At 39.2% G+C, this 17,359-nt stretch overlaps 1 protein-coding gene across 3 annotated transcripts in view; it reads left to right on the forward strand.

The window, feature by feature from the left end:
• The window catches only part of Cfap61 (cilia and flagella associated protein 61), a 257,942-nt gene that overhangs the window by 198,205 nt on the left and 42,378 nt on the right, over positions 1-17,359 (forward strand). For all 3 annotated transcript variants that reach the window (XM_015476914.2, XM_048811377.1, XM_048811378.1), the window contains one exon: positions 4,781-4,986. In XM_015476914.2, coding sequence (XP_015332400.1) covers positions 4,781-4,986 — 206 coding nt within the window. The remainder of the gene's footprint in view (positions 1-4,780; positions 4,987-17,359) is intronic.

Here is a 17,359-nt window from a genome sequence, read left to right on the forward strand (position 1 = left end):
ATTAGATTCTTGAAGGACACTGCATGATTTCCTACATATAGTGTCATTTATTTATGAACCACTTGCTCTCTCTCTGAATAAAGTCAGAGGAAAAGCCAAAAGGGGTTTTTAGATAATGAGAGTTTTAATAACAGTGCAACTTAAATAGATTTCTTTGGCTGGTGCTATGACAGTATTTGAACAGGACCCCTGACTTTAATTAACCATTTTGCCAGGTGGGCCTCCTTTTTAATTAGTACAGAAGATCTAAACAGATTTTTCCCCCCATTTTATTATCCAAGAAAAAAAAAGTAGGATGGCTGCATGGCAATCTTTTTGGGGTTGGAATTAATTTGATTAAGTAAAATTGTTGCCAAAATGGTCAGGCAGTCACCTAAATAGATCCAATTGATCAAGAATAGAGCCCATTCAACAGTATTTCACTAGAGAAATTACTGTTCTGACAATAAGGGCAGTACAGATTAATCTTATCAGACTTTTATAGTTCTCAATAACTGGAATATTTAAGTAAGGAGATTGTTCAGTAATTCATGAGCTCTTTGAGCAGTAACTTGACAAATGGAAGAAAGGGTACCCCAAATTGTCTACATAATAAACTAATTTGCAGATTCCAGTCCACATGCTTTGTTGGCTTATCCACCACAAAAATAAAGAAATTTGTCACAACAAATTCTGCCTTGGATACTATTGAATTTAAAATTGTATGTTTGTCATGAGATCTGGGAACCTGATTTCATGAGCACCAAGTCTGATTAATCCTGTGTCTTCCATTTGGCGTGAACTTCAGAGCCATTTTCCAACCTTTGTCAAAATCATAAAGGAACTTGAAAGGATAATTGTACTCAGGGAAAAAGAATAAGAGAAAAAAAAGAACCAAACCAGAACCAGTCCCTCCACCAACACCTTAAATTTAAGATCCAAATCTTCTAGAAATTTACTTATATACTTAAAGGAAGAAGCTAGACACACCCCGGCAAATTGGAAAGTTTGCAAAATAATCATAATTACCCAAGAATCCCTCATGGGTTGACAGGGCTGGGAGGTTTTTTAAGTCATTTAGAGGAGGGACTTTTTGTGAGAAGGGACAGAGAGTTCTGGACTTCACTGGGTTTTCCTGATCTGTCAACAACTGTCATTAGGAATAACCCACATTACAAGAATAATTTGTGTCTGAGAAGTCCATCTATGCATGAATTGTCTTTAATACCACTGCAAAATATTTTTGATGCATTTTAAGTTGCCAGGATGACCTCTCCCCACCCCACTATGCCAACATAGTGCCAAATCTTATTAAAATGGACACAATTTGCCTTTTGTAGTTAAGATCAATATTCTGCAAAATCTCCTCATTACTTTCATTATAGAGTGACTAGACTGGATAGACTGTTTAAGCCCCTGTAGTTATAAAGTTAGGATTATGATGACAAAACATACAAAAAGTAAAAAGGGCAATCCATCCATAATAACAAATTGTTGAAGACAATGCTGAGGATTCCACTCTCCTGGAATAGGCTGACATGGAGGACATTTCATGCTCAGACTCTCCCAGATCCCAGGCAGTGGCCCACCAAGGACCTTCAGAAATTTGTCACATTACTACCACTAAGAAACTGTGGCCCCTGACTTGAGGTGCTGAGCCTCAACTAAGGTTGTTTGAAGTCCAAATCAGCTCTCCTCAACACAGAGAAAACCTTGCAAGTTGCAGGGCAGGTATTTAATGAAATTCCTTGAAAAGTCAAATTTTTTGTTGCCCACATGGGTAGATCTCTCAAGCAGGGCCTTTTTGATGTCTGAGTTCCCTTTTCTCAATTGCTCAGCATAAATAAACATTGAGGAGGAGGAAGAGCAAGAGGAGGAGACCAAGACCTTGTGAGATTGCTTTCTCTGCTCTCCACAGATCTTTGGGGAAACCAGCAGCTAAAACTATGCCAGAGTGGTTGTGGGGGCTTGCTCTCCTGGATCCCCAGCAGCCCTGCTACCATGGTGAGGGAGTGGCCCCCTCCTTAGATAGTCACCCACAGTTGGTACCAAACTCCAGTGTTCTCTAAAGCCTTGTATTTCACCATAGAAATGCACATGGGCGTCACATTCTTCACTATGTGCCTTCTAATTCTGAAATAATGTCTGTTATCCTGGGCCACCCAAGTAAAGACGGCACCACCGGGAATTATTCTGTCATGTCCTGTGCCCCCACTCTGGGTGGTGGGATTCTTTGCTCAATCTGACAAGTCAAGACTTGAGGAAATATACCTGAATTAAAAAGTCTAAGGGCATCCAGGACCACAGAAATACATGTGCAAGTGCAGAAAGTGGCAGGTGGTCAGGGAAGACCTGGGACCTGGATTTAGCTTTTCTTTGGACAAGTCACACTCTTCCACACTAACTCCTCATGGATCCCTCTCCTCCCTCCTTCCCATCCTCTCTCCTTCCTTTTCCTTCTATGTCTTCCTTACTCCCTCTGCTTTCTGTTTCACTTCTCTTTTAAATGTTCCTCAAAAGTCTGGTTCCTTGCCATAGCATAGCCAGAAGACTTTAAAATATCATTTTACAAGTGATAGTTATTGCTTAGAATTAGAAACTACACATAGTCCACTGAACAGAAAGAGAAACAACAAAAGTTACCCAGACTCCTCACCATAGGAAATGAGCATTAGCATTTTTAAAAATGTTGATGCCCCCCAAATGGAATGATACTATTCATTGTAGTGAACTCTTTTTGTAAAATAAAATGTACTGTGAACCTATGTCCCTGTTATGAAATATAGTGGTATTGGACCACTTTGCATCTCCCTTGAAGCATCATCCCCCAATCTCTTCTCTAAGTTGTATTTGTTCCCTCCCTTTATCCCAAATACTCAGTTTCTCATCCATGCTTGGGGTTGGTCCATAATTTCTTCGCCTGATGTGCCTCCTTAAGTTTCTCACTTCATGCTTTCACAGTTGGCTGAAGTCTACCTCAGGGCTTTTCCATGGGATACCCAGACACCCACCAGTTGCCTCAGTTTATCTAAATGTGTTCTTGTTTTGATAAAATCCCTAGGTGGTGTCCAGGACTAAGTAAATGTTTGGAATCAGAGCAGTTCAACTTGCCTTGGGTTTCTAAATGCCACCTTCAAGCTCAGAGTGAAAGCTTAAATCTATATGCACTCCGAAAATCTGATTTATTTAGTGTTACTGTGTGCTAAACCTGGAGTCAGAAGGTAAAGTGGAGTCCAGCCAAATAAAACTCATGTTTGCCTACTGAGGCTTTCCACTCCCTGGGCCTTTGGGGAGTGTGTGTGTGTGTGTCCAGTTGGTAGGTCAGTAGCTCTCAGGAGCCGAAATAGAAAAAGAAGTCATGACGACATGGAATTAGCTAGTGGCATCTTTTCTTGTCATAAGGCAGTTTTAGTTGGTTTCTTAAGGGCAAAATGCCACAAATCCATACCCTGAACAATTTATAATTTAAAAGGTCACGTAAGCCTATATTTGCCAGAATCTCTAAACTTCTTACTGGGAAGGAATTCTATCAAACTCCCCCAACACAGCTATTAGGTATTCATCTTTTAAAAGGACTGAAATTCCTTGTGATCACTTTGACTAGGATGTTTTACTCAAAATGGTGCTGTGAAAGATTAAGAAATTTGGCAATGTTAAATACCTTGAAGAAGAGAAGAGGAAAGGGATGGGGGGTACAAGATCAAAGTATGTTACGTGCATATATGAATTTGTTGTGATGAAACCCTTGGTTCCATTCAATTAAAATGCACTGATGAAAAGAAAAAAAAAGGAGAGGGGGAGGGAGGAGGAAGTAAGTAATAACGCCATTGTACTTGGTACCCTGTGGTGCCAGAGAATAAAGTGAGATATAGAGTTACCTAATAAAGCAAACCCAGAGCCTGTGTGCCACTCCTCACACCCCAGGGTACACCCTCTCATCAAGATCTCCATTTCTTCTGCATGAACACCTTTCTTTCAGGCAGGGCAAATGGATTTCCACAACAGCCTTTTACAATTTGCCAGCTCTGATCCTCCCACTTTTGTTTCTCAACTTCCTGAAAGCTCACCTCTCCCAGGAAGTCTTTCCTAATAAAATGACTGGTTCAGGTACACTGCTCCTGTAGCTCCTGTGCTGGATGTTGGCATTTTTGTGCACCAATGGATCTATACTGCTACTGGAGGGGTTCCTAAAAATAAATGATCGAGCAACTAAATTTTTAAATGAAAATGAAGAAGAAACACCTCATAGAAAAGAATAAAGCCAGTTCCACTTACTAGCTACATGAGGTATTGAGTAACAGATAATTGGTTGTAACCTAGCAACTAATTTATAAACTCAGGACAATGCAATCACAGTTTATAAATATCCTGAAGAACATTTAGTCACAAAGTCCAAGTTTGTGGTTTCTTTTTTTATACTAATGTATCAGTGTGAGTTTATTAATCATAACAAATATACCAGACCAATATAAAATGTTAGTCATAGGAAATATAGGCAGGATCCTATGTTTATTTTCAATGTTTTAGAATATTTTTATTGATGCATATTAATTATAGAGAATAGTGAATTTCATGGTGGCATATTTGTATATGCACATAACATAATTTGATGGAACTTTTTACTCCTACGCATATGGAGTACCATTATCTTCTGCTGAATTTGGTCAATATCTATTTCTATTATTTGCAACAAATGACAAGATATAACCTGTTATATATAAAAAAATAAATTTGCTATGGTAAAGTTCCCAAGGTCCAGAAGTGTTTCTAATGTTTTTCTGATCCATCCCCTCCCTACCAGGGGTCAGAAATAATAACAGGTAATGTGAAAAATGGGACATACTTCCGAATTCATGTTAACAAGTATAAGATAGTGGAGACCATCACGTGCCTTTCTAAGGAGCCTTTCCCTGCTTCCAACTACATCCGCTTGCTTGGCCAGCATGAGCAAGTCCTCAACAACCTGTGCGCTCGTTATGACGACAAGCTGATCACAGATCTCTACAGGTAGGTTGGACATTTTCTCTGATGGTGGGAATATAATATATATGATGGTTCATAAATGAGAGATGAGTATTGTGATGTGCCAGAGAACAAAACAGGAAATAGTGGAGAAGCAAAAGTAGTGGAGATTTTGTTCTAATAAAGACTATGTGACCATTAGCATTGGCTGGAGATCAAAGGTCACATAAGGAAGTGCATGGATTTGGATGTGTTTACACCTAGGCCCAGATCCCAAATGCAACCATGCACAGCCTTCACACTATGGAAGGCTCAGATGAGATGACATTCGAGTCCCTTTCCATAAGGGACTTCTAAGAGCAGTGGTCAAAAACCTAAGACTTGGAGTAGGATGTGGAAGAATCTGGTCCTGGTGGGAACTCCACAGTCACCAAACCATTTGTGATCCCAGCCTTCTTCCTCCCAGCACATGCTCAAGCAGAGATGGGTGGCTATTTGTCCAAAATGCTGGTAAGAAAATTCCCACAGTAGGCGATCTAAACTTTTGTCTTTTCAAAGTCTAAGACACACTTTCATGCTGTACCTCATGGAAAACATAGAAAGCATGGCATTCTAGAATGGAAAGCTACTTCTGGATGCAGCCTGCCACTTAGCAAGGCTAGGAAAATATTCATCTGTCTACAAAACAAGATGACAAAGTCAGTGCCAGATATAGATGAAGGATATAAGTCATAGGTTTCCAGTGTCCTTAGCACTCATAGGAGTGACTTCCAGTATCATGATCAATCTTTCTTCCTTCTTATTTTTTTTTTAATTTTAGAATATATAAAACATGTGCCACATATTTTAAAAAGCATGTTCACATATGTGAATTGTGCATGTACCCCTTAAGGGAAAATAGTACTGTAAATCTATGTGCCTACTATCAATGTTAAGAAAAAATTCCTTACCTTGAGATATTGGAAGCCCCACTCTGCTGATATCTCTATTTCTTGGGAGGCAGTCACTATCCTGAAGTTTGAATTGGTCATTCTATTTCTTTTAAAAACAGGATCAGCAAACTCTGTTACAAGAACTTAATTCTGCCCTTGTAGTAAGAAAGCAGCTATCGATAGCACATAAACAAATGGACACGACCTGTCCCAATAAATTCATTTATTAAAATAGGCACTGGCTGTATTTGATCCAAGGGTCATAGTTCACCAACCTCTGTTTTAAAAATGTGCAATATATGATTTCTTAAATTATACATTAACTTGTTTATTTTGAATAAAATCTATAACTTGCTAAAGAAAGTCAACATTCTGCTTAGCACTGTTTGGGGGAAACCATGCATGTTAGCTTAGCTCATTTGTTCTCCCTTTTGTGTATTCTTCCATTGTGTGACTGTCATAGTTCACTCATGGATTTTCCTGTTGATGGATGTCAGTTGTCTCCACTTCAGTGCTATTACAAATAAAGTTGTGGCCATTGTGGATCTATTTCATGTGCAGAATTTCTCTAAGGGTGTCCCAGTTCTGTAACTGCTGGGTCCTGGGACATACACATCTTTGGCTTTACTAATTGATGCTCAAATGTTTCCTCACAAATAGTCAGACCTATCTAAACTCTCCCACCCATTATAGTGAGTGAAAGTTCCTTTTGCTATGTAGTGCTGTCAATTTGGTTCTATTCAGACTAAAAACTGGCCATTCTGGTGGTATGCAAAAGTATCTTCCCATGACCTTAATTTGTCCTTCACTAATTAATAATATTTTTTTTGCTTTTTCATGGGCCATTTGTGATAGTTTTTATGAAATGCCTATTTATAACATTTGTCCATTTTTCTTTTGGTTGTCATCTTCTTAATTAGCAGGAGTTGTTTATATACAAACTTGTGTTGTTCATATATTTTAAACATTTTGAGATTTGTCGTTTATCTTTCTATATGGTGTCAGTTAACAGATATTCTTAATGTAATCTGTCTTCTTTAAGGGTGGCTTGGGATTTTTTTGGTACTGAGGATTGAACCCAAAAGTACTTTACTACCGATCTACATCCCCAGTCCTTGTTTTTGCCTTTTAATTTTTGAAGCAGGGTCTCACTAAGATGCTGAGGGTCTCATTAGTATAAATTAGTATATTTATATTTATAGTATAAAGTAGAATAGGAATAGCTGGCCTCGAATTTATAATCCTCTTGCCTCAGTCTCTTGAGAAACTGAGATTACAGGTGTGTACCTCTGTACCCAGTTCTCAGAAAATTTTGTCCCTTTGCTCTTCCAAAAGTTTTATAATAAACTTGTCAAGTTCCATGAAAAGCTCCATTGAATTTCATGGGACCTGCATTAGATCCTAGCTCAGCTAGCTGAGAACTGACCTCTTTTATATTGATTCCAATATCATAACATAGCATAAGTCTAATTTACTTAGGTCTTCTTTGATATCTTTCAATAAAGGTTTATCACTTTATCCATAAAAGTTTTGTATGATTTTTGTTTGCTGTGATCCAAGGTGCTTTATATGTCATTATTATTATTATAAATATCATTTTTATTGATTGATGCAGCTATATTAGAAAAGCCCTAATTTTTGTGTGGCTCTAATCTTGCAAATTTGCTTAACTTCTTCAGTCATTCAAATAATTTACCTATAGATTCTTTCAGATTTTTCCACGTAGAGAAATTATATCATCTGCAAATAATGATAGTTCTCCTTTCTCTTTTTCATTTCTTTTTCTTCCCCTACTACACTGGCCAATATTTAATAGCGAGGGATGGCAACCTTGTCCTCATTCTTAAAGGGAATGTGCTCAGTATCAAATATGTAACATTTGCAACTTATATTGTTATAGATGCCCTTCATTAGGCTAAGAAAATTCCTTTTGGTTACTGGTTTGCTAAGCTCTGTGTGCATGTATGTGCAGTACATCCATACATTCACCTGTGCTGAGTATTAAACCCAGGGCCTTGTGCATGCATACCATGTGCTCTACCATTTAGCTACATTCCCAGCCCAGCATGTTTATTATGAATGAGTTTTGTGGGTTCCCCCCACCCCGCCAGGAAAGAGTATTTCTGAACCTTTTAAAGCATAAAGATATCTTCATAATGCTTTTATACATAAACCATATTTTGAAAAAGTATCAAATTCTTTAATCACAGGCTTTCCCTTTTCAAATCCTTGTAGACTTTAATATAAACTTTAAATAAAGAAAAGAACAAGTATTCTGCTAAGCTAGTACAAGGGATTTTATTATTGCTTTCAACCTTACTGGAAACATTTGAGTTCAAGGGAATCCGTTGTCTGTTAAAGAGAAATTCTACTTAATGGTGAATGATATGCTAATACTCTACTTTGGACAAAAAGAAATGTTTTTACATTTGAACAAATTAAAAGTCATGATTGGTTTATTTCTCCTTGAAAAGGTGATTTTGAGACTACTGCTCGGGGTCAAGTGTTAGTAAGACTGAGATCACTAGTCGGGGCGCAGCTGTTAACTGATGATAGTAATAATTTTAAAGGTTAATTTGATTTGTTAAGATTGAATATTTAGGATGGCAAAACAAGATAGGATGGCACTGGATAGCAGGAGATGCTGATTGACATCTGTCGGATAGAAGCAGGGGGCAGGAAGATGGTCACTGATCATTTGTAAGGGAGGTGCTGCAGATCCTGCCATGTGTTGGCAGGCACTTCCATTACGTGTGTTCATGTGCACACACAGCTGTGGCCACATTCTCAAGTGCCACAAAATACTGCCAGGTCCCCGCGCTGATTCTTGGCAAGGCTCTTTCCAAGCAGGGTGAATGGCTTAGCTGATTTTGGCCACAATAATCACCATTTTTTTTCCTGACCTTGGCAGTGCAAACAACAGCTCTCATTCAAATCTGGGCACATTTTCTTTGTGCACTTTCATCCACCGTGTCTGGGGGCACCTTCCCTGATGCTGGAAGGGCTGATGGTTAACCAACCACTCTGTTGTTCCACAAGTCAGGCATTAGTGCAGTATCTGTTCTCTCCTGATTCAAAGAAACCCTCTGGATCTTTCTTCTCTGTTTCCCTCAATCTATTCTCACCCCCTCAAGGACCAGCGCAGTGCAGGCTCTCGCTGTGCCAAAGGAAATGGTGGCAGCCACTTGGGTCAGATGTTGCTGTGGCAGTAGAAGCCTCAGGAGCAATGACTCACTTGGAGCCATATGGGGATGCAGGGTGACAGGCGTGCAGTCAGCCACCAAGATGCACAGGGCAGACATCTGCCACAGGACTGCAGTGCAGCTGAGGGCTGCAGCCCAGGCTGGCTCAGAGTCCGCCTATATTTTATTCTTTGTTTTCACCTTGGAGTGCCAGTACAAACCATTGGCACTGCAGAGGAGAGAGCTAATTCACCACTGTTGTTTGTGTACATGTGGCAGGGGATGGGGAGAATTGGTAGATTGATTGATTTACCACTTGGGAAAAAGAACAGAGCTTTTTTAAAAAAATCACTTATTCTTTTCTGAGCCGACCAGCATTTAAAATCACACAACAAATATGCTACTAAAATTCATCTTTTTGTGGTCTCCCCCTTAAAGCCTTTGTGTCTCACAGGTCCTGCATGTGCACATGTACTTTCACAGAGGTATGCATGCGTGCACACACATGCTTACTTATGCACACCCCCCCATCCAACCCTGGCAGTCCTCCTGTCTGCTAAGTCATTTGACATGTTCAGCAGTGACCTGCTAACACTGCTTCCCACTTCAGGGCACTGGAAGTGAAAGGACCTTTTAAGGAGGTGCAAGTAGTCAGGGACTGGGAGCTCTGGGTGGAGGGAGGGGGGCTGAGGTGGCTTCCCGAGCTGCTGTCTGTCAGAGATTTTAACTAGGCATGTTCCACATTTTCTCTGCTTTCTTAACTCTGGCTTCATCTTCTTTTACCCCTACTTATTGATGACCCTGCATAAAAAAGGTCTTCCCTTCTGACTGTGCCCCCCTTAGCCTTAATTAACAGTCGGTAGCATCCTTTGTCCTCACAGCATGAATAGGTCTTGCCCTAGCTTCATTGTATGAACCATCAGATACTCATATACCTTGATTAAATCACCTCTTTTCACATCTTAACATGCTCAGCTCTCAAAGCCTGCCCTCTGACGGCCCTCTCCTCCTGCCAGCAGGCCACCTCCTCCACACTCCCAAACACTCAACAGCCTATTTTTAGTGGGTAAGTGCTGCTGTGCACAATATTCTAAATGGGATCCGAGCAAGTCCTTTAAAAGGCTGCCATTACCTTTTTGAACTGTGAGGCTCCAGAAGCTGTTCCCTTAGGAAAGCCACCTTGTGCTGCCTCTGTCTTCCAAGCTACAAAGCAGGATACTGTGACCTACATGGTCCCCTAATTATTTATTACACTGCAGTTGGAATCATTTAATCATGACTTGAAAAAGGCTTTCTGTTCGGCTGGACTCATTAGCCTCGTGCTGTGTCCAGCAGCAAACTGCACACAAAGTTCCAGGTGCCCCTTTTCCCAGACTTTACCAGATCTTGAAATGTGACTGCCCACCCTACCATCTCAATTTCTTTGTATGTACATAAAAGATATTGGGTGATAATACACCCTATGTATTATCACCTATGCCTCTGCTATAGTTTGAATCTTGAATGTCCCCCAAAGGCCTAGGTGTTAAAGGCTTGGTCCCCAGCCTGGGAGGTAGTGGAACCTTTAAAAGGTGGGTCTGTAGGAAGTCTTCAAGTCACTGGGGCCATGTCCTCTCCAAGAATAGTGAAACCAACCACAGTCCCTTCCTCTTCCTCTCTTAAGCTTCCTCTCCATGAGATGACCATTGCTGTCTAGCACCCCCACCAGAGGCAATAGGTCCATCCAATCATGGATTGGAATCTCTAAAACCATGCACCAAAGTCAACATTCTCTTTATCACTTGATTATCTCGGGTGTTTTGTTATAGTGACGGAAAGCTAACTAACATGCCCTCACAAACTTTCCTGTGAGTCACTTGCCGTGTCACCAACCATCTTTCTACAGACTCTCTAAAGTGTTCCTGTTCACCTATCTTTATAGCTTCAGACTACACCAGTTCTGTTTGATAGGCTTGCAAAAAATCCTTTCCTCAATGATATGATAAAATTTAAAAATCTGTTCTCTTCATTTTGCTTTCTAGTGATTTGATTAGCCTCTATTTTTCCACCTTTGTGAAAGGCAGTTTACATTGGGTTGTCACATCCTCTGTCTAGAGGATTCCTTATTAATCATTTTCTGGTTTCCTTGCTCCAAAAGGGAGATCCTTACCAAGTAGTGTTTCTCCTACTATTATGAAATCAAACCCAAGTTTCGAATATCTCTTTTTCCCAAGATGGTCAACCTTCAATTTAGAGTAATAGAAAAAGGTGGTCAGTAGTTGGGGAGTAGAGAATACAACATATGACCATTTTTAATTGCAATATTGTTCTGTTTAAAACTGGGATTTTTTTCATATTATATATCATCTCACCCCATTTTCGCATTTTTTGGAAGGTGAACTCATTTGGAACTCTCCTAAAATTATAGCCAGCACATATTGCTTTAGATATTCAAACCAAAGAATATAGTGTGAAAGGAAAACAAACTCACCATTCACATTGTCAGAAAAAAAACAATATTAAAAGTATTGAACACGTGGAGTGCTGTGGGGACTTTTTAAAAAATTTGTCTCCTTTTCATGAAAGCCATTTGTCATACCATTTACTAGATAGACCTGGATTGAGATGTTCTGTGCTTTTGAGGTCTTAGGAAGACAGAAATTCTTATTTCAAGCGCTTCAATTTCACCCGTGTTAGTAACACTGTTGGACAGAAAGATAGAGCCCATGAATGAATGAAAGAAATGAATATTCCATCTAATGTTATGTGAAAAGCAATACTAGTGAGAATATAAAGAATGAGCAGCAAATTCAGTATCAAGAAACATCGGGGAAGCAGAGTGGGAACTCCAGTGTATTAACAGATATCATTTCACTAGCATTTCCCTGCTTCACCTTGTTCAATGTGAACTCCTGTAGTTTTTTGATCACACTGTCCAAACAGGCACTGTACCATCCTACAACAGAGGAACTTGTTAGTATTCCCCTTACCAAAGAACTAATGCTTTCATTATTTGAAAGGAACTATGTCTATTTAAGCCACATATTAATTCCAGGGGGAGATGATTTCAGCCCAGGGATGACCCTGCATCCCAGAAGATAGGGTTGGAGTGTGAGCTGTATGTATCACCAAGTGTGAGACATGATTCACACACAAGGTTGTTGGATCACATCTGCCACATTATAAAAACAAATTCAAACTTTTCACCAAGCTTTATAAAAACAAAGAAATGCCTTATGATAGACTACCACTGCCACCTTTAAGTTATCCGTGACTCCCTTGCCATAGCTGCCATCCTGCCCAGCTTTGTGGTTCTGCAGCTTCTTGGTGTGCACTTGACTCTCTATCTGTGGGCTCTGCATCTGCAGATTCAACCCACTGTGGATCTAACATTCAAAAAAAATTGCATCTGCACTGAACATCCACATTTTTCCCCTAAACCATGCAGTATAACAACTATTTACATGGCATTTGTGTTGTATTATATATTGTAAGTAATCTAGAGATGATCTAAAGTATTCAGGACAATGCTGTACATTATATGAAAATACTGTTTCATTTTATATAAGATGAGCATCCTGGGTGTGTGTGGGGCGGGGGGGTCCTGGAACCAGCTCTCCATAGATACCAACAGACAACTGTACATTCTGAGAGAAGTAGGCTTGAAACCCTTGTAATATGTAAAAGCAAATCATTGCTCCCTTTCCTTAGAGTAGAAATGAATGAGACTGTCAGACAGAGGGTTCAAATTCTGCATTGTTCTTGGACAAGTCATCTAACCTCACTGAGCATCAGTTTTCTCATCTATATAATGAAGATAAGTCTATAATAAACCTTCCCACATCAAAGATAAAAATAAATGATAATGTGAAAGTGTTAAAGTATTGTGCAGATGCATTTCTTTTTAAAGCATATAAAGTACTACATAAGTGCAAAATTTTGTGTTAGTGTTCATATTCCTCCAGACCCACATTAGCCTTTTAAGAGAAATAAAAACACTCTGGCCCTTTATACAGTATTCCTTTATATAGTATCCCTCCCAAACTGATGGAATTTTAGGAAAATGCAGTGCTTCCTTTAATAATTAAAATGGCAAATGTTTTAAAATCACATTATATATGCACTTGCTAAGTCTCTTTTTAAAATTATCTATATGGAGGTACACATGATAGTTAATATACTTGTTTTTAGAGTCATGCTCTAAGACATAAATTTACTTAAGAAGAGGTCATTATCAGGAATTAAATAAGTGAAAAATCTGGTGCTTTATTTAGGGTAATAAAATATACACTAAGATTAGAATCAACAATGTACCTCCCAGGGCATTTTGTAGCAAAGGAATGGATCAGATGCTTCTATCTAAGCTACACTTAAAGATGATTTCATTTCAAACCACCCAAAGCAACCAAATAGGTTCTGAATCATTTGAAACTATAAACTGTGTGAGTTATAAAATATGTCTAGAGTCTAATGTCTAATATCTATTCTATTACATAGTCTTTGAACTTGCTTTGGAAAAAGTGTCTCAAGTGCTGTCAATAATTACAAATACTGAAGATCTGTGCTGCCCACTATGGTAGCCAATTGCCACATGTGCCTACTTAAATTTTAACTAAAATGAAGGCTGTTGATGTAGCTCAGTGATAAAGCATTTGCCTACCATGTTCAAGGCCCTGGTTTTGATACCCAGCACCAAAAATTACAAATAAGAAAAGAATAAATAAAATTAAAAATTCAGTTCCTCAGTCACACTAGCCACATTTCACATGCTCAACAGCCACATGTGACTTCCATTTCAAACAGTGCATTTCTATTACTGTGGAAAACTCTATTGGACAAAGCTGACATAGATCGGTTGCATTCATGGAATTTGTAGTGGGTAGTGTTGGGCATAGCATCTATGAACAATTATTTCCCATAATGCTAATCACCAGTCCTTTTGGCTCTCAGTCTGTAACACGTTGAGGATGTAGCTAGAAGATGAAAGCCCAATGGGTACCTGCTTTTGTGAGTTCAATTAGGAAGAAATTTCTCTCTAGATCACATGCCCAAATTAGAAGATGAAGTGGGTGGTGTGGGAGCATTTGGTCATTCTACAGTTGATACAGGGAGCACTTGGCCTTGCTGAATGAAATAAAGATTCTATCTGACCTCATCTTTCCATGCTTGTTTACTACCCAACTGGTCAAACCCCATGCACCCTGCTCCTTTCTGACAACAAGAGTTATCCAAGAAAGTCTTGATGGTGATTATATATATGATCCTCTTGTTAGAAGATCTCAAGTCTTGATTTGGGATTCAAGAGAGCCAACTAGTACGTTCTGAGCTGACTTTTGTTCCTCTGAGCATCTTTGTGATGTCACATTTCTTTCCAAACACATTTGGTGGGATTAAAGTCCTTTATAGATTTTCTTCCTCATTGCATGCCTATCTGGCAGCATGTGGTTGAAGGTTATTATTTATGAGCTTAAAATAATAGCTGATGAGCCAATGGTTACCTCCAAGGCTAATAAAGTGCCTTAATATAAATACCTCTTTTCCAAACTCCAAGAAACCACTGAGTTTTTCTATTGTGATTGGAGTTGCTAAAATCAGTGCATTTCAGAAATCACAGTCTCAGTCTTCTGAATCATGAGAAGGAACTGATCTATCTGCCTAGATGTTTTATGGAAAATGAACAATTGTTGGCAAAAGACGCTTTGAAGCCAACTGTACAGTATGGCATAATCACATGCTACTTCTCATTTCTTTCCTTCTAAGCCTGGATCTTTTTAGGTTTCTTTTTGAGGATTATTTTATAAATATTTGCTTAATGTTCATTATTTCCCATTACAAAAACAATGTGTGTTTGTTTGTTTTTATTTTTTTAGTTGTAGATGGATACAATATCTTTATTTATTTACTTTTATGTGGTGCTGAGGAACAAACCCAGTGCCTCACATATGCTCAGCAAGTTCTGTACCACTGAGCCACAACCACAGCCTGCAATGTGTGTTTTTATAGAAAAAGTAAAAAATATTTTAAAAGCCAATTCGAATATAAAACCCATACCTAATCCTAATACCCAAAACCTATTTTCAGATTATTGCACTGTATGGGATGAGAAGAGTTGGAGGGTACCTGCTGTTTGGTCCTAGGATTAAGACTGAAGCAAGTTCCTGGATAGTACAACTTACTTGTCATGGTACCTAGATGCTAGGATGACCTTAATTATAATCCAGCATATTAATTTTATACATGAGAAAAACAGAATGACAGGGCTTGCAATGGGTCACAACCAAGACAGTGGCATCAATAGAACTAGAACCAGACTTCCCCAACTCTTTTTCTAACTCCCTGTATATAGGACAAGAGGAATAAGTGGTCATGATATAATGAGATTCCTTTAGGGAAAAAAGTGCTGATGTGTTTGATTTTTCAATTACCTGTTACAAGAAGATCAACAAAAAACAAAACCTATGCTTGTGACATAAGGATAATTTTGCTTCTCTACAAGGGGATGCCAGGTTAATTTATGTGTAGAGGAAGAAGATATTTAAATTCAATTTGTATTTTATCTTTAAAAATAGAAGGGAATCTAGCTTTATTGTCAGTTGAAGCACAATCACACTGATTTCCTCTTGGGTCAGATGAAATATAGATGTGTGTCTATATGGATTCACCACATCCAGAGGACCTGGGGGATGTCATGGTTTAAAGTCATCTTTGTTCTGTTGGGATCCTCCTGCAGTTTGTGTGTGTACGGTTCTGTGGATTTATAGGTACTCTCCATTTTTAACCTCTACAAAATGAATAAGAACAAGTAAAGGACTCTCCCAAAGGAACTATAGATTGAAAATCCTTGTTAAATACATGCACAAGTGAACCAGAAATGACAGAGCCAAACTTTCTCCTATTCCTCAAATAAGCTCTTCGTCAGCCACATTATGAGTAAATACAATGATTAATCTATCAACTAGGCTCCAGTTTCAGACAACAGAATCTATTGTGCCTAGTTTAAACAGCTTTGGGTGGTTTGTAATATTCCTTGTATGGACCAAAGGAACAACAGGCTTTAGTTTGGCTTCCAGGAAAAATTCAGAAAATTACTCTTCACATCTGGATAATCTCTGCTACAGTAAGGAATTTGTGGAACTAAAGAACTGCTACGACGCACACCAGTTCCACAACCACTCCCTTCTACCATGATTCATACCAGAAAACTGACCATGACCAGTCTTTCGAACAAAAGCAAGCAAAGGTTCCATCTCATGGTGTTCATGTCCATCATTCAAGTCCTAGATGGGAGTGTCTCTTTGGAGGAAACTCAGTCCTATATAGATACCACACTGCATATGAGCATGAGAATTTTAGCTATAGCATGCTGCAAAGAGTCTAAAATGCAGATGGCCAAGCCAGTCTATAATATTTCCCATAATTACCTTGTCAAATTAGAAGTTAGCTCCTCCCAAATGCAAAACTATGAAGAAGGCCTTTTGAAATTTGGATTTATATCCACTATCAATAAGGATAAACTTTGTCTCAATTATATACAAATCAACAAAACCTTATCTAAACTCCTAGGAACAAATTTATGGAATTCAGTATTTTTTTCCCAAATTTTGGTGAACCATATTTACTGTTTCACTTAAAACACATAAAATTTTTCGCAAAATGTAAGGAATAGTTTTTAGTATACCAAATGATTTTTAAAGTTACTGGATGTCACTTAGCCACATCCCCCAAATAACCTAAAGAATGTTTGTAAGAATACTGAAAATTCTAGCACCTAACAAAGTAAAACTCATGATTTCTGATATCCAATCAAAAAACTTACTAAACACACAAAGAAATAGGAAAAATGCAACCCATCATTATGGGATAAGAATCAGAACATCAAAATTAACTCAGAACTGATACAGATGTTAGAATTTAAAGACAAACACGTTAAAACAATTATATTTCATGTGATCAAAAAGTTAAGATGGGCGCCGGCAAGGTAGACGGAACTGTGACCACCCACAGAACAGGCCCAGCGGCCTGCTGAGGGGCAGAGCCGCCCCCCACCCCCCGCGCCTGCCAGGTAGGTGGAACTGTGACCACCGACAGAAAAGGCCAGACCTGCAACCGACAGACAGAACAGGCCCAGTGGCCTGAGGAAGGGTAGAGCCGCCCCCCCCCCCGCGCCTGCAAGGTAGGCGGACCTGCGACCCACTGGCAGAACAGCCCCAGAGGCCTGCAGAGGGGCAGTGCCGCTGCCTGCGCCTGCAAAGTAGGCAGAACTGCGACCACCGACAGAACAAGCCTAGCGGACCGCAGAGGGACAGAGCCGCCGCCCGCACCTGC

The sequence above is a fragment of the Marmota marmota genome, unplaced genomic scaffold (assembly GCF_001458135.2).
Source record: "Marmota marmota marmota unplaced genomic scaffold, marMar, whole genome shotgun sequence".
Taxonomy (NCBI): domain Eukaryota; kingdom Metazoa; phylum Chordata; class Mammalia; order Rodentia; family Sciuridae; genus Marmota; species Marmota marmota.